The 20,508-nt window shown below is 39.2% G+C and overlaps 1 protein-coding gene across 1 annotated transcript; it reads right to left on the bottom strand.

Moving 5' to 3' along the window:
- Positions 1–225: 225 nt before the first annotated feature.
- Positions 226–17,295, bottom strand: oc90 (otoconin 90). The gene is made up of 15 exons (XM_034314657.2): positions 17,129–17,295; positions 13,840–13,889; positions 13,648–13,710; positions 13,190–13,382; positions 12,916–13,028; positions 12,596–12,727; positions 12,239–12,286; positions 10,920–10,970; positions 10,646–10,762; positions 10,398–10,484; positions 7,643–9,031; positions 7,046–7,144; positions 5,301–5,472; positions 5,011–5,117; positions 226–1,651 (listed from the first exon to the last, which is right to left on the bottom strand). Exons 2-15 carry the CDS (start codon positions 13,880–13,882, stop codon positions 1,269–1,271), a joined length of 2,997 nt encoding a protein of 998 aa, XP_034170548.2. The 5' UTR covers positions 13,883–13,889; positions 17,129–17,295; the 3' UTR covers positions 226–1,268.
- Between the last annotated feature and the right edge of the window lie 3,213 nt (positions 17,296–20,508).

The raw sequence follows: 20,508 nt of genomic DNA, 5'->3' as shown, positions 1-20,508 counted from the left end.
TATTATTGTGGGGGTTTTTTTTTCCACTTTACTGGTACTTGAATTGTCGCTTAGTAGTAGTAGTACTGTTTTAACTTGTCTTTTCGAGGCTGTGCTTGTATGTGCACTTTTATATTGTTACCTATATCACTGACTTCTAGACGACATTGAACAGTCAGTGGGACCACTGAATGACCACTAAGTGTTTATCCTGATAGGCAACCTTGAGTGTTCAGTACCTTGACCTGTGTGTGTTTGTGTGTGTGTGTGTGTGTGTGTTTGTGTGTATGTTTGTGTGTGTGTGTGTGTTCGTACATGCACGTGATATGATAAGCAATGCAGCCTTCAATATGTACAATCATAATCACCAGCTATGGCGTTCACTTTTCAATATAAATGTTTATTCGTATCAAAAAACAACAACAGAACCACTAAGATGCTTTAAACTTTGCCAAATTTCTGTTTAGTAGGGCGTTGGATGCTCAGTCACTTTCTGTGCACAACAAGATCAAACAATATCAATAAAGATTTTATATTCAAAGCAGTAGCACCTATTAAGTGTGATTTTATTTTAAAAAAGTGTTTGTGTGAGAACTTGGTCATTTTGAATTAAAAAAAAGGAAACATTTAAAACAAATACACAATGTTTCATTACGCTTTGCTTCTCAGGTTAATCAAGCACTCTCTTTCCATGCTAATGATTTTTGTTTAGCTTTAAAGTTAAAATAAGCGTGTCATGTTCTGTTCAGTGTTTTTCTTCTGCTCATTAGTTGACTGAAGAAATATCTATAACAGGGTAAATAGGGATCCTTACATAGTCTTAATTTGCCTGAAATAAGTCAAGTCCTCAATAGGCCTTATGTTTGAATTTCTTTTCAGAATTGATTTTTTAGGCTCTTACAGTATATAATTAAATTTGTTTTGGAAACACATCACACACTAGATACAGAAACTAAATACAGATTAACTTGCAAGAAGTAGGAGTTTGTGTTCAACTGCAGCTAACGTTAGCTACCTGCCGTTGAGCTAGAATTCACTGAGACTAGCTGATATGGGGAAATACAACATACTGGAGAACAGCAACTGCTCTTGCAAGTAAAAAAATAAATCTCTGCCAATCACTGTGCCATTAACATTTTAATGCACCTTAATGGTGTGGAATTTTAGTTTAGTCTTGTCTTTTACTTGTTGTAAGGATGTGTGAACATCCATCAGTATTGTTTATGTGGTGCACTAGATGTGCACTACACCGTACTACAGCTATTTATATGTGATTTTGACTCATATTTCTAGATTTCTTCATTTTCTCCTCCTCCTTCCTCTTCTTCTTTTTCTTCTTCTTCTTCTTCTTTGTCCTCCTCTGCTCCTGGTTGTTCTACATCCTTACCCTCTTGCTCCCTGGCACCACCTGCCGGCTTGGTCTGTCCAGGTTTACCGTGTGTGTGTGGACGTTTCTGAGACGTTTGTAGATCTGATTCGGCAGTTTCTGAACTCTCCTGGCTGGAATCAGAATCGGCGCGTTGTGGTGGTGGGCTTGGTCTGCGCGTGCAGGGGGGCCGAGGACCAGAACACTGGGAGGTGATGGAGTGGTTGAAATGAGATGCTGCCATGCACTCGGCCGTGGTGCGATCACACACACACTGTAGTCGATCACACACACTTACTCCCAGACCTGAATCAAAGAAACAACAGATTACATGAAGTCACTGAACTTAAAGTAAACTTGTTTAACTTGTCTCACTACCTTAACTTGGGGCCAGAAGCTACATACGCTAACTCCTAAGCTTAAGTCAGTGTACTCTTCTAGCAGTACCATTATTAATTCAGACTATTCAGTATTCGGAACTCTGATATAACTACAAACGTACACGCCGCTACAGTTGCAAAGATGTACGCACAGGTGGAGTTCCCAAAAACAAAGGCGTGTCTTAGTTATGCCCAGTTTTGACCTTGAACTGAAGCCCATTTTTCTTGTGTTCAATACTGACTCATGTTAACAGCAGTATGAAGTCCAGTGCCACTGTCTGACATGACATTTCACCCCAAAACACATTTTGGACAATGAAAAATTGTACACTCAAGAATGTATGAAATGGGCAATATTAAATATATAGATATGAATTAATTAATCATATGAATCTTCTCTGTAGAGAACATTATTTTATTATTTTGTTTTTCATTTGATGAAAAGAATGAAAGATTTACTTTCAGTGAGCTATACTCAGTAAACTGCAGGCATAAAAGTAACCAAAAAAAAAAATTGGCACAATTCATTACTTCTACAGCTCTTTTCGTAAAGAAAGTCTGAAAAAAATTAAGTTGTATATCTCATTGTTAGATTAAGTGGTCCATACAATTTCACTTGTGCATTTTCATTCTTGCCTAAGCTTCATGCTTTCTGCCACTGGCAGTAGAAAACATAGACTACTGAGAAATTTGAGATTTCATGATTAACATAATTACCATGACTGTTATGCTTTTTATATACTGTTCATGACAATCAAGACAAGGAAAGTGCTTGTCTTTAAAGATGGTGGTCTAAACATAACTCAAAAACTCCTGTTCACTACTACTACTACTACTACTAATAATAATAATAATAATAATAATAGTAAGGAGAAGAAGAAGAAGAAGAATGGGCCGTGTAGAAATTCAAGGTAAGCAACGCTGCAAACCGAGTCTGAATACAGGGAGCTTTCCCTGCATAAATATTAATTATGAATTTAAGTTGCTATCTTAAGGCGCATTCACTGAATACAGCCAGTGGTCAAGGGAATGGACTAGAAATCCAGGTTTGCATCCTGGTTTATTATTTTTCCAAAAATATCCCATTCTAGAAAAAGAGCTGGTGTTATGTGATTCTTTGGGGGAAAAAAAAAAACGGCATTGGCATTCGAAATCAGTGACTAATTAGCAAAAAGCATTACAGTACATGAATTGCAGAGAGAAAGTGATTTCGACCAGGCTCTCAAACATGACCCTATATGACCCTAACAGTGCAGCTTCTGTCAGAACCTTGGCTATTTGATGTGTACCATGGCAGGTATCCTTAAGAAATTCAACTTTATGGTATCAGCAAGGCAGACACTATAGATTAAATAGAAGCCACTAAGAACGTGATGTGACAGTCAGGATGCTAGCCAGTCTAAAGCACCGAATGCCAGTTTTTATTGCTAGAATAAGGTATAAGGTTATGTCCTATTCCCTCTGGCAACTGCACCGGTCATGGCCAAGTTCTTTGAACAGGTTCTAATCCTGCCCCTGCATCTGTACTTCTCTTTCACAAGAGTACCTCACACAAGTCCAAATGGATAAGAATCATGTGAGGACATGACTATGTGGCAAATTTACTGCTGCAGATTTCTTATTTTTCCACAAATATACCATTTTTGAAATGGTGTTGCATGAAAGTGGGTCAGGGATGAAGATGCTGTCTTCAGGTTGCAGTCTCCCCTGGAGGCAGGCTCTAAATCCCAATTCTGATCTGTTTATTCCTCAGTATAATATTACCCAACTTTTGAAATTACATTTTATTTGCTACCAGAGGCTGAGTTGTGTATATCAAAGATTATACGCCCAGTAAGGCACCTGCAGTAATTTTGGCCACAAAGTTACAACCATGCTGACAATGTCTGCCCTTCTCTTTCCAGATATTTATGGCATAAATTGATCATGTTCAGCATTGAAAACTGTCCATTTATATAAGGATGACTGACAAGAGAGCTGCCATAAGGCTAGATAGGCTTCCCTGAACAGGTTCTCTTTAGTGCAGATTGATCAGGGTTATGATGAGGGCCGATTAGTGAAATGTGGTTTATAATATACACTCACTGAACACTTTATTAGAAACACCTGCACACCTGCTCTTTCACGCAATTATCTAATCAGCCAATCATGTGGCAGCAGTTCAATGCATAAAATCATGCAGATTGGGCCAGCAGCTTTGGGTAATGTTCACATCAACCACCAGAATGGGGAAAAAATTTTGATCTTGGTGTTTTTGACCGTGGCATGATTGTTGGTGCCAGATCGGCTTGTTTGAGTATTTCTATAACTGCTGATCTCCTGGGATTTTCACGCACACCAGTCTCTAAAGTTTACTCAGAATGGTGCAATAAAGAAAAACCATCCAGTGAGTGGCAGAGAAATCAACAGAGAATGGCTCGTTTGAGCTGACAGAAAGGCTACAGTAACTCAGATAACCACTCTTTACAATTGTGGTGAGCAGAAAAGCATCTTACAATGCACAAGCTGTCGAACCCTGAGGCGGATGGCCTACAACAGCAGAAGCCCACATCAGGTTCCACTTCTGTTACCCAAGAACAGAAAGCTGAGGCTGCAGTGGGCACAGACTCATGAAAACTGGACAGTTGAAGACTGGAAAAACGTTGCCTGGCCTGATGAATCTTGATTTCCGCACACAGATGGCAGGGTCAGAATTCAGCACCAATAGCATGAATCCACGGACCCAACCTGCCTTCTGTCAACAGTCCAGGCTGGTGGAGGTGGTGTAATGGTGTGGGGAATGTTTTTTGGCACACTTTGGACCTATTAATTCCAATCAATCATCGCTTGAATGCCACAGGCTATTTGAGTATTGTTGTTGACTATGTGCATCACTTCGTGGCCACAATTTACCCATCTTCTAATGGCTACTTCCAGCATCATGCACCATGCCACAAATGCAAAATCATCTCAAACTGGTTTCACGAACATGACAATGAGTTCATTGTTCTTCAGTGGCCTTCCGAGTCACAAGGTCTGAATCCAATAGAACACCTTAGGGATGTGGTAGAACGAGAGATTAGCAGCATGAAAGTGCCCCTGAAAAATCTGCAGGAATTGCGTGATGCGATCATGTCAACATGGACCAGAATCTCAAAGGAATGTTTCCAACATCTTGTGGAATCCATGCCACAAAGAATTGAGGCTGTTTTGAGAGCAAAAGGAGACCCTACCCTGTATTAGTATAATGTTCCTAATAAAGTGCTCAGTATATCATTTATATTCCTACAAGATTAGTAAACTCACACTGGGGTCTGCCGTTGTGGCAGTTGATGTGAATGTTGAGTTTCCTGTCTCTCCTGCAGCCCAGCAATGTGAGCTGCTCCAGACAACACTGATGAAAGAAACAGCACCTAAGACAAGAATAAGGCATAAGAAAAGTCAAAGAAAAGAAAATGTGATAGTGTAGATTTATTTGGTGAACAGGTGGGTGGGAGAGGAAATAGGGCTACTCTTTTGGGTGATTCTTTACTTCAGGTGGTCTTGAGGTATGTGTGTGTGTGTGTGTGTGTGTGTGTTCTTTTTTTTTTTTTTACTGGTCCAGGTGGTCTTGAGGGATTCCGCTACCCTGCTGTCCGCAGTAGCAGCCGTAGTGCTCGTACTCTTGAGGACAGCGGCCGGTTAGGCAGTGCAACATTTCCCCCAGCGCTGCAAACTCCCCAATTACCGCTCCAGTGGAGCTGTACTGGGTAAATGTCATGCTGCACTCTACATATACACAAAACAGTTTTACTCAGAATACAGTTTACTCAGTGTGTACTCTACACTGTACACACAACACATAACTGCAAAACAACAACAACAACAATAATAATAATAATAATAATAATAAAAATTTCCTTTGCATATTAGTAAAAAAATGTTTTTATTCTGCTACCTGTGGGTTGGATTAATTCAACTAATGCTTTACTCTGTACTTAAAACCAACACACCACCATAAACATCAGTTAATACTGGAGCTCTGCACTGTTCCAATATTCAGTGTAGCAGCAACTTTAGTCCATTTGTCCTGTTTACTCTGTACAGCATGTTTATTCATTAACTGCCAGCTAGTCTTGTTATGGATAAGCTTTATCTACATGTACATTTATCTATTTGGCAGAAGTCTTTATCCAAAGGGTAACTTAATAAGTGATGACCACTTACAGAGACAATGTAAGCTCTAAAGCAGTGATTCTCAAAGAGTGGTCTGTGAAGCATGGCCAGGGAGTCCACAATACATTTTTAAAAATAAATTATTAGCTATTAACTATTATATAAACTATTTATTATATATATATATATATATATATATATATATATATATATATATATATATATATATAAAGTGTGTGTGTGTATGTCTTAAGTCTATCGCTACTCTATACTCGATTTATAACACCTAAAAATTCGGTAACAATTTAGATGAATTAGGTAATTTAGCAATCCCAATTTTTATGGTATTGTCAGACTAACACAACTAGGATATGCACTATCATTCTTCAAGCTTAGAAAGTTAAGTTGAATCAAATTAATAGTCAAGACAAAAGGAATACAAAGGCACAGTCAGGGTTCAAACACATCAGCACTACACCCAAGAGCTGTTGCTAATACTCGTAGTTGCTAATAGCTTTAAGTTTTAAGCAATGTTTCCATTCCTTTCAAATTAAGTGTGTAGGTTCAAAGTTGTGTTGGCTGGCTAGCTAGCTAGCTATCTGAGGTGTGTCAGGCTATGCTTCAAACATAATGCACAAACTTAAAACATAAATATAAACATATGTTAGCTTTCATCCCTTGATTGGTAGCTGTTGTATGATAGGGCAGAGCTTGTTGGTGGGTAGAAATTGGCAGGTGACCAAAACACAGCTGGTGCATTTTTGTTCGGCTTCACGATGCACAAGCACCTGATGCGCAGATACAGTGGGAGTGGGAGTGATATTTTAGTTGACCCAGCTCATAATTAGCCTGTAGTTAAACAGATATAAACTTGTGTGTTGTAGTAGGATAAAAACGTGTCTATAAACGGAAGTGTTTATTAATTTTATATCAAGCTTCTTTTACTAACCACCATCCATTTTTAGAGTGGATTTTATTTCAGTTTAACATACTTTATTGCCATAATGCCTTTAAATGCTTTGGATTGTATGTAATTGTGCATACTACATATAGTAGTTTTATGTCTATATTTTAGTGGTAATTAATATAAACTATAAGTGAAACAGTCTATTAGCACCATCCTGTATATTGGCTCAGTAGTTCCACTGTAAGCTGCTCCAGTAGCATTAAGCTCAGTTTCTCTCACCATCTGATTGTGAGTGAAGCAGAATCTCAGACAGTCCTGCTGCCTCCAGCAGTGGCCAGGCGAAGAGTGGCATCATTCGCTTTGCTCGCTGAAGAGGCTCTGTATGCACACGTTACAAATACTACATTATTACTGATAAGAGATTTCATTATTATAATACTATAATATTAGTTTTATCGAATTAGTAATTGTTAGTTTTCATGCTCCTAAAAGAAAACAGGAAAAATTAATTCCATGGGTTTATGCAGAAACAATGATATTATCCGCTATTATGCAGGAAAATCTTTAATTAAAACTTTTCACTGCATTTTTATTAAAAACAGTAATGTCCTCTAAGACGACATGACGTGACATGAGAACAATTTTATATAGTGCTATTTGTCATAACATCTGTCATCTATATTAAAACTAAGACATAAAAAATGAGCATGTGACATAAGCTGTCATAACATTAAACATGATGGCAGCTATCATGCTAATTACATTCAACAGCAATATGGCACTTATATGATTGGACAACTGGTGACAGTGTATGATGTGTGCCATGATATGATTATGACATGCCTGTGTGCCTGAGCATTTTTGTTTTAGTCTTACTTCTTGACTCTGCCTCCTGGGAACTGTCCATCAGCTCTCTCTTCATCTCTTCATGTTTCTCCTCCTCCTCTTCTTCAGAATAGCCCTGTGTAGTGGTGGCTGATGAAGGCGGGGAGGTGTTGGGTTTGGGTGTGTGAGGAACCCTGGGAGTGTGGAGTGGGCGAGGCTCAGTTTTGTGGTTGTGTGTAACAGGGACTCTTTGGTGAAGCGTCACCGAGGTTTTGTGAGTGACTGTAGGCTTCATAAGTAGTGAATGTGAGGTGTACGGTGTGTGTGGTGATTTTGTGAAAGTTGTCTGTGCTTGAAATGTGCCTGGTGTGAATGGTCTGGTAAGTGAAGTGTGTGTGGTGAGTCTGTGTGATGTTTGGTGTGTTCCTGGCATATTTGTTGTTTTCGGGGATATTGTCGAGGTTGCTTGTGATGGGCTGTTAGCTTTGACTTCTATGTGTTGTGTAGGATTTTTAGGTATGAGGTGAGAGGTCATGGGTGAGACCGTGATGGCATTCAGTGTGGTCATGTGACCAGCAATGCTGTCCTGTATTTCTGCACTCATCTGCAGATTGTCTTCATCACTGTGTTGTTCTTCATCCTGACTTTCTGTGTCTGTCGCCTCCTTGTCTTCTGAGAGACGCTGTATGGTGGTGTGTGTGTGTGTGCTTGCTGGTGTGTGTATCTCAAACAGTTTGGCCTGATCTTCAGTGATCTTGGTTGGGGTGGTGACTTGCAACATTTCTGTTATCTGTTCATCTTCGCTGCTTATCTTTTCCCCGCTTTCATCGCTGTTATCCTCAGGAGACAGCTGTGTAGGCGTGGCCATAGCCTCCGTGTTTTGTTTGGCTGGCAGAGACAGGGTTACTGGGTGAAACAGGATTTGACTGGTTGCTGCCCCAGATGGAGTGGATACCATAGGGATATGATTGCCATGTGACATTTTAGATTCTTCCTCATTTTTGTGTTCTTTCTCCTCAGCATGTGATCTCTCTGCACTCTCCCCATCTTCAACCTTCTCTCTCGACTCTCTTGACTCGTCCTTGGTCTCCATCTCATTGCTCTCTGTCTCTGAAGTGTTCAGTTCTGAATATGCTGTGGTCTTGTCATCAGGGTTGCCTGATGTGTGTGGAGCTGTAGGGTCAAAGGTCACTGCTGTAGTTTGGAGGAGCATCGTGCCATTCTGGAGCTCCTCATCCTCACCTCTATCGTTTTCCAGCTCTCTTGGTAAATCGTTTGTCCAGGCATGTGACAGTGCAGGTGGAACTGCAGTGGCGGAGTCCAGTGGATGTGTGTGTGCATTCGTTGTCTCTGAGTGAGGCGTGTATGTTTGTGTTTCAGGATACACACCATGAGGTTTTTGTGGTTTTGTCACTGGTGTTAAATCTGCATTCTCCTTGTCTGTCAATCACAACCAGGTAAATGCATTAAATATAAGGCATAGTGCCAAACTGAAACAGAATTCTGAACCAGAGAAAAATCTCATGCAGGAAGTTACTGTAATTGTAATGAATGTAATGTCGTCCTGGCTATGTGGTGCTATTCGCTAGCTGGCCATTTTTTGTTTGTTTTTTGCTAATATGTGCCAACTAAAAAAAATAGCAAAGCAGAAGCCTCCTCTGACTGCTGCTTAATAATTAGCATTTCCTTTTAACAGAAAGATCACAGACCCATCCTATTGTTTTGTATTGGCTAACACTTCAGAAGTTGGTGAATATGCAGGTCATCATTCAGCTAGATGAATCTGACATTTCTGGAAGCTAATTCCTTTTAAATTTCCTATTCATGTGAATTGTTTTTCTCCAGTTTTCAGTCTGAACTAAAGACTTCTGATGCAATTAAATTTCACATGCACACATTTGCATAATATTTTGATGAACCTCGACACACACGTTTGCATCTTTGGCCAGTAAAACAACTGCATGTCATTTTAGCTTTCTCTGTCATGCTTTCTGACCCGAATATAAATTAATACATGCAAACTCAATTAGAAGGCTGCACTGAAAAAAGGGAATGTGTGGTCGGTCAGATTTAAAAGAACATATTAAGTATAGATTACATAAATGTACACTCACCGTCCACCTTATTAGGCACATGTGTACACCTGCACATTCATGCAGTTATCTAATCAGCCAATCATGTGGCAGCCACACATTGCATAAAATCATGCAGATACAGGTCAAAAGCTTCAGTTAATGTTCACATCAATCATTGATGCGATGCACTGTGTGTCCTGACATGTTTCTATCATAGCCAGCATTAACTTTTTCAGCAATTTGTGCTACAGTAGCTCTTCTGTGGGTTTGGAACAGACGGGTTAGGCTTCGCTCCCCACACACATCAGTGAGCATTGGGCACCCATCACCCTGTCGCTGGTTCACCGGTTGTCCTTCCTTGGACCACTTTTGGTAGGTACTAACCACTGCATACCGGGAACACCCCACAAGACCTGCTGTTTTGGAGGTGCTCTGACCCAGTTGTCTAGCCATCATAATTTGGCCCTTCTCGAAGTCACTCAGATCCTTACACTTGCCCATTTTTCCTGCTTCCAACACATCAAATTCAAGAACTTACTGTTCAGTTGCTGCCTAATATATCCCACCCCTTGACAAACGCCATTGTAATGAGATAATCAATATTATTCACTTCACCTGTCAGTGATTATAATGTTATGGTTGATCAGGGTGTGTAAGTATATATATGTGTGTGTTTGTGTGTGTGTGTGTGTGTGTGTGTGTGTTTGTGTGTGTTTGTTTAGTTTAATTACCATTCAAAGGTAAACCTGTAGCATTGTAGGTATTTGCGGCCAAATCATTTTCCTCGTCCTCTTCAGTGCCATTTTGGAAAAGTGTAACTATTACAGAAACAGGAAATACATCACAAAACCTCTTCTCTTCTTCTTATATCTGCTTTTTAATCTTTCCTCTCTATTAATTCATTTTTTTCCACATCTACTTCATTTTCCTCTCTTCTAAATGCATAGATTTTTTTTTCTTTAAAAAGGCCCCTCTTTACCTGATGGAGGTATCCCAGAGTATCCTGCACTCTGGCTCTGGTTCTTCAGTGTGTTGTTTGTCAGTAAAAAATCCTCAGTGAAGTTACCCATAGTTCCATTCAGCGTAATATCCAGTTCTGAGAGGAGATGTGAAATAGAGAGATACAGCAATAAACACTGAGAGGCCAAAGATCTAATAAGAAATCTTATATAACTGTTTTATTATATAGTTAAAACTCAACACTTTTTGTTAGTTTTAACATTTTTTAGTTAACATCCTTTTAGTTTTCCTACCATCAAGCATTATGTCCTTATCCGATATCTGTGGTGATGCTTCCATCCATTCTGAAAGAGGAAGAAAATTTAGAGAAATATACAGAAAAGAGGGAAAAATTATCACAGTATTAAAGTGTCTTCCAGAATTATTGGCACCCTTAAGGAAAATGGTGGAAAAATGTATTAGTGATATTTTGATATATTGTATAGTTTTATTTAAACATGTGTTTTTAAAAGTGTCAAAAGTATCTGTACACTTACAGCAATAACAGCACTTAATGACAGAGTCTTCTGCTGTAAAGTCTAACAAGGTTGGAAACTGGGGTAGAGGGATCTTGAGCCACTCCTCCATGCAAAACATTTAAATCTCAGACACTGATTTTATGTTTTAACTATTTCTATTTGTTGATTTGAAAGTATGTTTGGCTCATCATTTTGTTGAAAATTTTGTTGCCACACATGCTGATGGTGTGCATGATCAAAAAATTTGATTTCATCTGATCACAGTACTTCATACCAAACGACATGTTGTTATGAAAGTGGTGTTTAACAGTTGATCATGAAGTTTGATAGCCACAAGAATGAACTAAACCATGCAATTCTGATCTTTGAGCTACTTTTTCTGTCCTTCCTCACTGTGTGTGGGGTTCAGTTCCTGGCAAATTTCCAGTTGTTTCAGAAACATTTTGCTCTGGCTCTAATTGTGTTTAATGGTATCTCTAAATGCTTATGTATTTTATTATCCATTACCTGATTGGTGCGTGTCTCTTGTGTTGAAAATTCTTTGGTTTTTCCCATGACAAAATGATTTTACATGTGTGCAACCTAATATTTATACCCCAGAAAAATGGAAAATGATTTTTAAAAAAACTTCCTGGGGACTAAAAGCAAATAAAAAATATATAACTTTTTAAGAATGAGAATTTGTTTGCATTTGTTTCAAATATTTCTTAGGGGTGTCCATAATTTGGGCACATATATTTTTGTGACTAAATAGTATTACTAAAAAAAAAAAAGGAGTTCTAATGAGAATGTTTTTGTTAGAATTGAAGATTCACCTATTGGTTGAGTGGAATTAGTGTAATAGAGTACCAATAAGTTTGGAGGCCACTATAACTTTAGAGTTATGATATGAGGAATTGCTTGTTTGTTTGTATTTTTAGGCTCTGTAAGCTGCCTTCTGGATGTGATTAGGGAGTTTTCTAAAAATGATGGTGTCTTTATGTAACCTAAAAATATCCCTTATATGTAAAGGTCATTGCCTTAATTTCCTTGGGCTGACAGGTGTGTGTGTGTGTGTGTGTGTGTGTGTGTGTGTGTGTGTGTGTGTTTGCAACCTGTTCTGTTGAGCACCTCACTGACAATGGTGTTGTTATAAGGAAAACCTGTCAGAGAAAAAGGGGACAGGAATGTACATAAGAAAACAGTGACAGAATGGAGAGTTAATTGTGCAAAACGTCCCCGTACCCTCTCTCTGTCAAAACACCTCCCCTTTTATTTATTTATTTATTTATTTATTTTAAATAAAAGTATTTTCCTTACAATTTTGCCATTAATTCACATGTTAAAGATTAACCAAGTCTGTTTGTGGAAAACAATATTATACATATAACACAATAACTGTGACAGTAAATTTCACAAATAACCAAATATTCATTAAAAAGTTGCATAATAGCTATAAAAAACTCTTTTACCTGTGAGTCCTGGGCTGTTTAAATCCTTTTTCTCATGCTGATTTGGAAGCACAGAGTGGGAGTTGTTGCCAATGCAGGCTATGGCTTCTTGGTCACACAAACAGAATCCTTGTTCACACAAGTCAAGTGAATCTAGAGCAGTCAAAAAATGAATCAAAATGAATCTGTGATTCTGAGCCCAATATGGGATTAACCCCATGGCTGAGGAAGAACTGTGATTCATATGAAAACAATGAATTTGGGATATCATGAAATTACTGATTTTTGTGTGTGTCTGCGTCTGTGTGTGTGTGTGCGTGTGTGTGTGTGCGTGTGTATACCACAGCTGTTGTTGGTGAGATGGGAGCAGGTATAATTGGTGTGTGTTGGTGGTGTCTTTCTGCAATGTATTTCTTCTAGTTCCCGATAGCATCTTTGATGGTCAAAGCAGCACCTACACACACACACACACACACACACACACACAATTGTGTGAGTTTCATTGATTCATTACCCACAACATTAACATACTTGTCTTTGTGTGTATTCACATTCAAAATATTGTTCTGCTTCATGAGTTTAATTTCACCACTCCAATACTGAACCCTGTCTCACCAGTCGAGTGTATCGCTGGGTGCTGGAGTGTGTGTTGTATTCTGGATGCTTATATAGCTGCAGTAGTGTCTGTGGCCTTGAAGATCAGTTGGACATACACCAGTCTCACAGCGCATCCACAGAGCAAACTCCACCAAAGACGGCAAATTATCAAACACTGAATAAAGCCAGTTGAACCGCTCTCCCAGACAATCTATATACACACGCGCACACACACACACACACAGCAGATCTGTGCATCAGTTCAGTGCAGCAATTGTCATTCTTTATCCATTTGGTTGGAGCAAAGTTTACAGAGGAAACCACTGTTAAATGCACATACTAATACAAAGGTCTATGTATTCTATTTTTCATAAACTGTATGTGACATAAATGGTACAAACAACAATAAAAACACAAAGCCGAAGAAGGTCCCTTCATGTTTTAGCTCCAGGTTTAGTGTACTGTAATGAACCTACCTAGCAGAAGATGATCTGTGTTGAGGTCATTTGTATCTGGGCAGAACACATAAGTGCTTTGCACTGCAAACAAAAGGATAAATAATGTAATCTATTAAGGCATATTATTTATCGCATATTGTTCAGACATTAGTTTTTATTTTCTTCATCCATGTTTATTCAATTTTACTAAATTATTTTTAGTAATCTCACCATTTTGGAATGTGGATAGCAGGAACAGTGACATCACCAGCATGGTTATCCTAAAATATACAGCACATGAAGTGTTCATGTAGTAAGTGCAAGTACTGTAGAGAAATTTACTTAAACAACATCAAAATACACTATATGGCCAAAAGCTTGTGGATACCAACATGTGGGCCTTCCCCAAAAGCACAGAACTGTCTAGGATGTCTTTGTACACTGTAGCATTACAATCTTACTGGAACTAAGGGGCCCAAACGTGTTCTAGCATGACGATGCCCCTGTGCACAAAGCAAACGCCATAAAGACATGGTTTGCCAAAGTTGGAGTGGAAGAACTTGAGTGACCTGCACAGAGCCCTGAACTCAACCCCACTGAACACCTTTAAGGATGAACTGGAATGCTGACTGTGCACCAGACCTCCTCGTCTGACGTCAATGCCTGACCTCACTAATGCTCTTGTGGCTGAATGAGCACAAATCCCCACAGCCACGCTCCAAAACCTAGTGGAAAGTCTTTGCAGTAGATTGGAGCTTAATGTAACAGCAAAGGGGGACTAAATCTGGGATAGAATGGCTGTTATGGTCATGTGTCCACAAACTTTTGGCCATATAATGTACATATAAATGTGAGCAAAAAAAATCTTTTCTTATAAAGCATTGCTATCAATCTGGTGTTATAGAGAAACTGGAATCTAAGTATAACATACAATTTAAAAAAAGATCTGATCCAAAAATTATTCCCCAGATCCAATAGCAATCCAGACCTCAATATCATTCCCGCCACCCCACTGGGGGCTTCTATAGTAGTAACCTGAATTATTTTGCAGACGTTATTGAACAGCTGTCCTTCCTTTGCAATTTGTGTAATATCAGACCTCTCATACACAAATGTAAGCATTTTAGAGGGAGTTAGACCAGCTGTAGCTGAGATGCAAAGTTGAGAAGTACACATCTTGGCAATCAATTAGTCAGAAGCTATTCATTTGGATTGAGAGACAGGCTATGGAAAAGCTAAAAGGTTGTGGCACCCTGGCACTAAGTAGAACCCTGTGGATTATAGGTCTGTAATCAAACCATCAATAGAAATGAATCAATGGCCCAGTTGTTTTTTTTAAAAAAAAGAGTATCTGTAGGCAAAAGTCCATTTAAAGTATTCCTTAGAATTCCAAAAATACCAGCAAAATACTGTAGACTGTAGGCCTAGATATGAGCACTCAAGCATAAAGAACCACATTCTGTAAATAAGTCTCCTAATTCTTCTGCATGAGAAAGGGGTCTTACAACTTATTTAAATTATTTAAAAGAATTAGGAGACTTATTACTTCTTTATCTAAATTCATTTGGGGAGATAAAGAGCACCATGGGTAATGCTACCTTCACCCCTGTAAACAATTACTCAGCCTGGTACAGACGCTAAAAGCTCTAGTGTAACTTCTTAATCTTCATTATCTTTGAGGAGTCAGATACAGGAAACTGTTTTACAACAACAAAGATATTGAAATTTCAGCAGACAGTCAAAATTATGGAGAATGCTGAAGTTCCAACTGGATTTCTAAGGGAAATTACAAGGGTAGAAAGAGATCTAATATATGTAACAGGACAGCTCCATGTTTACATTAGATTCTATCCTTGCCAGTGGCTGTCTGAGAGTGTAAGAGTACACTTACATGTATGCAATGCCTGAGGAGCAACAACACCTGCTTTCCTGCCAAAGAACTGCAGTGGTTCTAAGCTTATGCCTCAGTTTGTCCACAATCAAATTGGACACTGGATTCCTTGTGCAAACTCATAAAAAATGAAAATTATTCATGAATGCATTACCTGTAGTGGGTTTCAGGTTTATGTGGGTGAACAAAAATGGATGACCTACGAATTGACAGGCTCACACCTGACTTCCCATCATTTACACACCATTGATTGCTAATAGTCAATAGAGATAAAGCAGTAGCAATAGAGATGTGGGTTCGGCCACATGGAGTAATTTTCACATATCATGAGTTGATCTGTTGACTTGGAAATAGTTCATTTACTCAGTACTGATTCTTGCACAATTGAATTCAGACTATATAAAGACTAAATAAAGGCATTCATACAATGTGTGAGGTGGACGTCTTTCTTAGTAGCTGTCTGGTGATGACTGCTTTAAATGATTGGATTGATCTGGACACATTAATACCCAATAAATTGCTACAACAAAGGGTACAGCCTGGTGGCATGTCAGTCTATAATATGGCACCATGCACACATACATTCATACCTAGGGGAAATTTAGCACCAACAATCCACATGCCTTGGAAGATGGGAGGAATGTAGAGAACCCAGAAAAACCCATAAAGACATGGGCAGAACATGATAAGCTCCACCAGACCAGAGATCAGGCCATGCTCAAACCATGGACTCTGGAACTGTGAGGCATCAACGTTATTTGCTGTACCACCATACCACAAGGATACAGCATGATATTCTCAAAATCTTTTCATATTTCTCAACATACATATTTCTTTTCTTCTTTGACCTGATTTCCAATGGTATTGGTTGAAATGCACCCCCTACTTTCATAGCTTTTTGCCTGTGGAAAGTCCAGTTTGATCCGTTTTATAAGCTATTGCTCGCTGACAGTATTCTTTTATGATTACGTGTCTACTTGTGTGATACCTTATCATTTTATCATCAAATGGGTGTACTGTCCTGTAGACCCGTGTATACCCCCACATACTATATTATATTATACAGTATATGACTACATTTTGATGAACTATTCTGAAATAGTAATATTATTACTTTTCCTTTATTCATCTATCTGATCACATCACAGGACATGTTACAGCTGTGGTGTTTCCCTTGCAGAAAAAAAAACCTGGTGTATATGTCACACACCTTTTAGAGAATTAACATACTAGACAAAACATACCAAACCTTGTGAGGTTTAATACTGAAATACTGAAGACCATTCCGACTGTATTCTGGATATTCTTGTGTAAGACCAGGCTGCATCATGGTTAGGTTAAATAGAGTTTTTTTTTAAAATAACTTTCTCTGTCTTAAAATATCTCCACCAGAGATAGATATTTTTGAACAACATCTGTATGGAGTGCAGAGGATTTTCTAGAACCTCTCTAACACAAGTTACACAACTGACTCTACCCATTGTATAATTGCTATACCCTCTATGTGTCAGGTGTTTTATAGCAGAGCAAAACTAAAAATGTGAAAAAGTACATTGTAGTAGCTGTGAAGACTGAAAACCACTAAACTACTGATTACAGATGATGTGAATCGAAATGTGTCTTTCTTACCTGAGATGCTCACACCTGCAGCAAACACAGATGAAGTCAAGAAATAAGCGAAGACCTAGTCTTACAGCACAAGTAAGTATGTGTGTGTTTGAAGGTTGGTCATAATACAAAGGGGTATTTAGGGCAACTGCAGAGGTCAAAGGGCAGGGCAATTGCCATGGTAACAGGGCTAGTGCAGCTACCTGCACACATCAAGAGATAGTGTATCAAGTCACACAACTGCTCTGTCTTGTGAGCTAGATTTTTGTGATTCCACTTACTTTCAGTCATGACTTAATGAATAGTTTGTTTACACTCTGTCTCACACACACACACCCTGAGAGCATGAGCAAAAGGCTATTTTGATGTATCAGTCTTGTGTGTCTGTGTGCTTGCTTGTGTGTTTGGTTTTGTGTGTGCATTCGCAGGAAGTAGGGTCGGTGGGGTGTGTAGGCTGATAATGGCCCTTTGTGTTCATCAGGCTGCACACTCACAGCAGTGAACAAGAACACACAGACACATTTTCACATACCCAACCACAGAACAAAAGTTACACTTCCGGATACTGCTTGCTCTTTGTGGGTTTTTTTTCCCTCAGAAGCTCTCATGCCTCTGATCTGCTCCGTTATGCCTGGGGTTATTTAGTAAAGTGTGTTCTTCCTCTGAAAGGTAATAACCCCTTTGTCATGATTAGGAATGTAATGGTATGACAAATTCCTAGTAGCAAAGCAACCCAGTATCAGCATTTTCAATTATGTGAATTACTTGCATCTTTCAAACAGTTAAGCATTTTCAAAAAGGCTTTCAGATATTTACTGGCAAAACAAACTGTTAACTTTTTACTTGTGGTACAGTGTGTGTTTCAACAATGGCATGTGAGCCAACCAAATTTATCTCAGCTGTGTTAACACTCAGTGATTTGCAACACCTTGTGACCATGACTCCTATAGCTTCAAATACTGTCTGTAAGATCTCTGTGTCCATTGCATCTCTTGCTGCAGACATTATTTAGTTAACTAACTGTGTGTTAGTTAACTGTATGTGCCACTGGATTGGTGAAACAACTCACACTCTCCAGTGTATCATATGCTTTACAAACCAACATATCAGATCTTCTATAGTTGGGTTGTATGCAGCATGGCTTTATGTGCAAAACTTCATCAGCTGTATTATTAATGAGTCGACTGGTCTCTCCACTGCTGACAGTAATCTCAAGCCTTGGGTTTCTGCCTGTCAGTATGAATGCTTTTTTGTCAAGTTGCAGGCTCTACATGAACTTAAATACACATAGCAGGTCATCAGTGAAATCGGTACATTGCAGAATAACCCAGCCACTCACATGGGTGGATGTACCATGAAATAGATTAGGCAAATATCTAGCCATGTTGGGTGGAGGATCCAACTTTTATTTTGCCAAGGCAGCCTTAACACTACCCTGTAGCACTTCTGTCTGCTGCAGTGTTGAGCTACATACACTCTCTGCCAAAGTGGGCTTCAAGTTCAGAGAATGAGTCTTCTGCCCACCTTTTTTCCTGCTGCTGCAACACAGCAAAAGAGTTTGTTTATTTTCCTTGTGGGCTCCAGAGGACATGGAGCTCCAGAGCAGGGTGAGCTTATTCCCTAATGAGCAAGACAGGGACATGACATGAAGAAGGAATCTTGAGAGGTACTAGACTCAAAAGGGAACCCACTTTGTAACACTGAATAGTGTGATGGTGTGAAGACATTGCTCTTCCACAGTTGTATACTACCGATTGTGTTGAAATGATGTTCTTTCTTACTCTTTCTTCCCATCTTATCAGGTACTCCCTTAACTGATCACATTATACCACATCTCCTGCAGTCCAGCCAACTAGTGGGCCTGTGGTAACATACCGTTAATATGCAGCTCTGGGGCTGGCGTTGTTTTTTGTTTTTTTTTAATGGACCACTCATTCTTTAAAGATACACTGGAGTGGTTAACCAAACTGAGTGAGAGGTTTAGTGTACTCAGCTGGCAGATTTAGATCCTGCCTCCAACACTGCCTCTTTTAAAGATTGCTAGTGGGATAATCAGAATTCAAGAAAGCAATCTCATGTCCTTTAACACAGATTTCCTTATAGCCCAATGATTGTCATCCTCCCCGTTGCTTATAGAAAGAGTATGAGGATGCTACACTATATGGCCAAAAGTATGTGGACACCTGACCATCACACGCATATATGGGTCTTCCCCAAACTGTTGCCACAAAGTTGGAAGCACACAATTGTCTAGAATGTCTTTGTACGCTGTGGCGTTAAGATTCCCCTTCACCAGAACCAAGGGGCCCAAAACAATGCATGACAATGCCCCTGTGCACAAGGTGAGCTCTATAAATATAAATATAGTATTAAAATATAAAACCTGATTTACCAAGGCAGGTGTGGAAGAACTCGAGTGTCCTGCACAGAGCCCTGAACTCAACTCCACTGAACACCTTTGGAATGAACTGAAATGCTGACTGTGCACCAGGCCTCCACACCCAACATCAATGCCTGACCTCACTAATGCTCTTGTGGCTGAATAAACAAATCCCCATAGGCTTTTTTTTTTTTTTTTTTTTTTATTCTAGTGGAAAGCCTTCCCAGAAGATTGGTGGTTACAACAGCAAAGGGAGGACTAAATTTAAATTGGGATGTTTAACAAGCACATATGGATCTGATTGGTCAGGTGTCCACATACTTTTGGCCTTTTAGTGTATTTTTCCATATAATGACCTGTCACTTGAGCCACCATATTCTAGTATGGTCTCAGCCACTTCCAAAAATGGGTCTAGACTGATTGCAGGCACTGCTGACAGGATCTAAACTAGCCATGACACTATGGCTTTATACTCTTTACACTGTTGGCTTTATAGTATTCAATTGTGGAACGTAATGATTTATAATCCCACTATCTGGTGAGATCCAGAAGAGGATGGACTCATTTTTGATTCTGGTATCACTCAATGTTTCTTCTTTATATCATCTCAGGCATCCTCATCGCCCAGCCCCTACCATTACATTCCACTCTACAGTATGAGGAGCATCACCTCATGGGCATTACTTAGAGACATGCCACTCATGGTGGTCTTCACTACTGCTTCCTGAGCAGTCACAAAGTGTCATGGTTATGAATAACAAGGAACCCTGGTGACGCTTGCTGCCCCTGGTGGTTAAAATGCTACTTCTGTATGTAACCTTAGTTCTGTGAACTACAACTACCAGGGCTCCTTGTTCTTCGAAACCATGACAGTTTGTGACTTTGTAGGAAGGTTCTGTTATATCTGCACAGCGAGTTATCCAGATGAGTCTCTCTTACCCCAATGATCATCTGGGATTCATAGAACCACAGTTAAATATATAGCTATTGTTTTGATAAGACAACAGATTCAGTAATATTA

This window comes from Pangasianodon hypophthalmus, chromosome 21 (assembly GCF_027358585.1).
Source record: "Pangasianodon hypophthalmus isolate fPanHyp1 chromosome 21, fPanHyp1.pri, whole genome shotgun sequence".
Lineage (NCBI taxonomy): Eukaryota > Metazoa > Chordata > Actinopteri > Siluriformes > Pangasiidae > Pangasianodon > Pangasianodon hypophthalmus.
The sequence above is the reverse complement of the archived record's forward strand: the minus strand, read 5'-3'. Positions and strand labels throughout refer to the sequence as shown.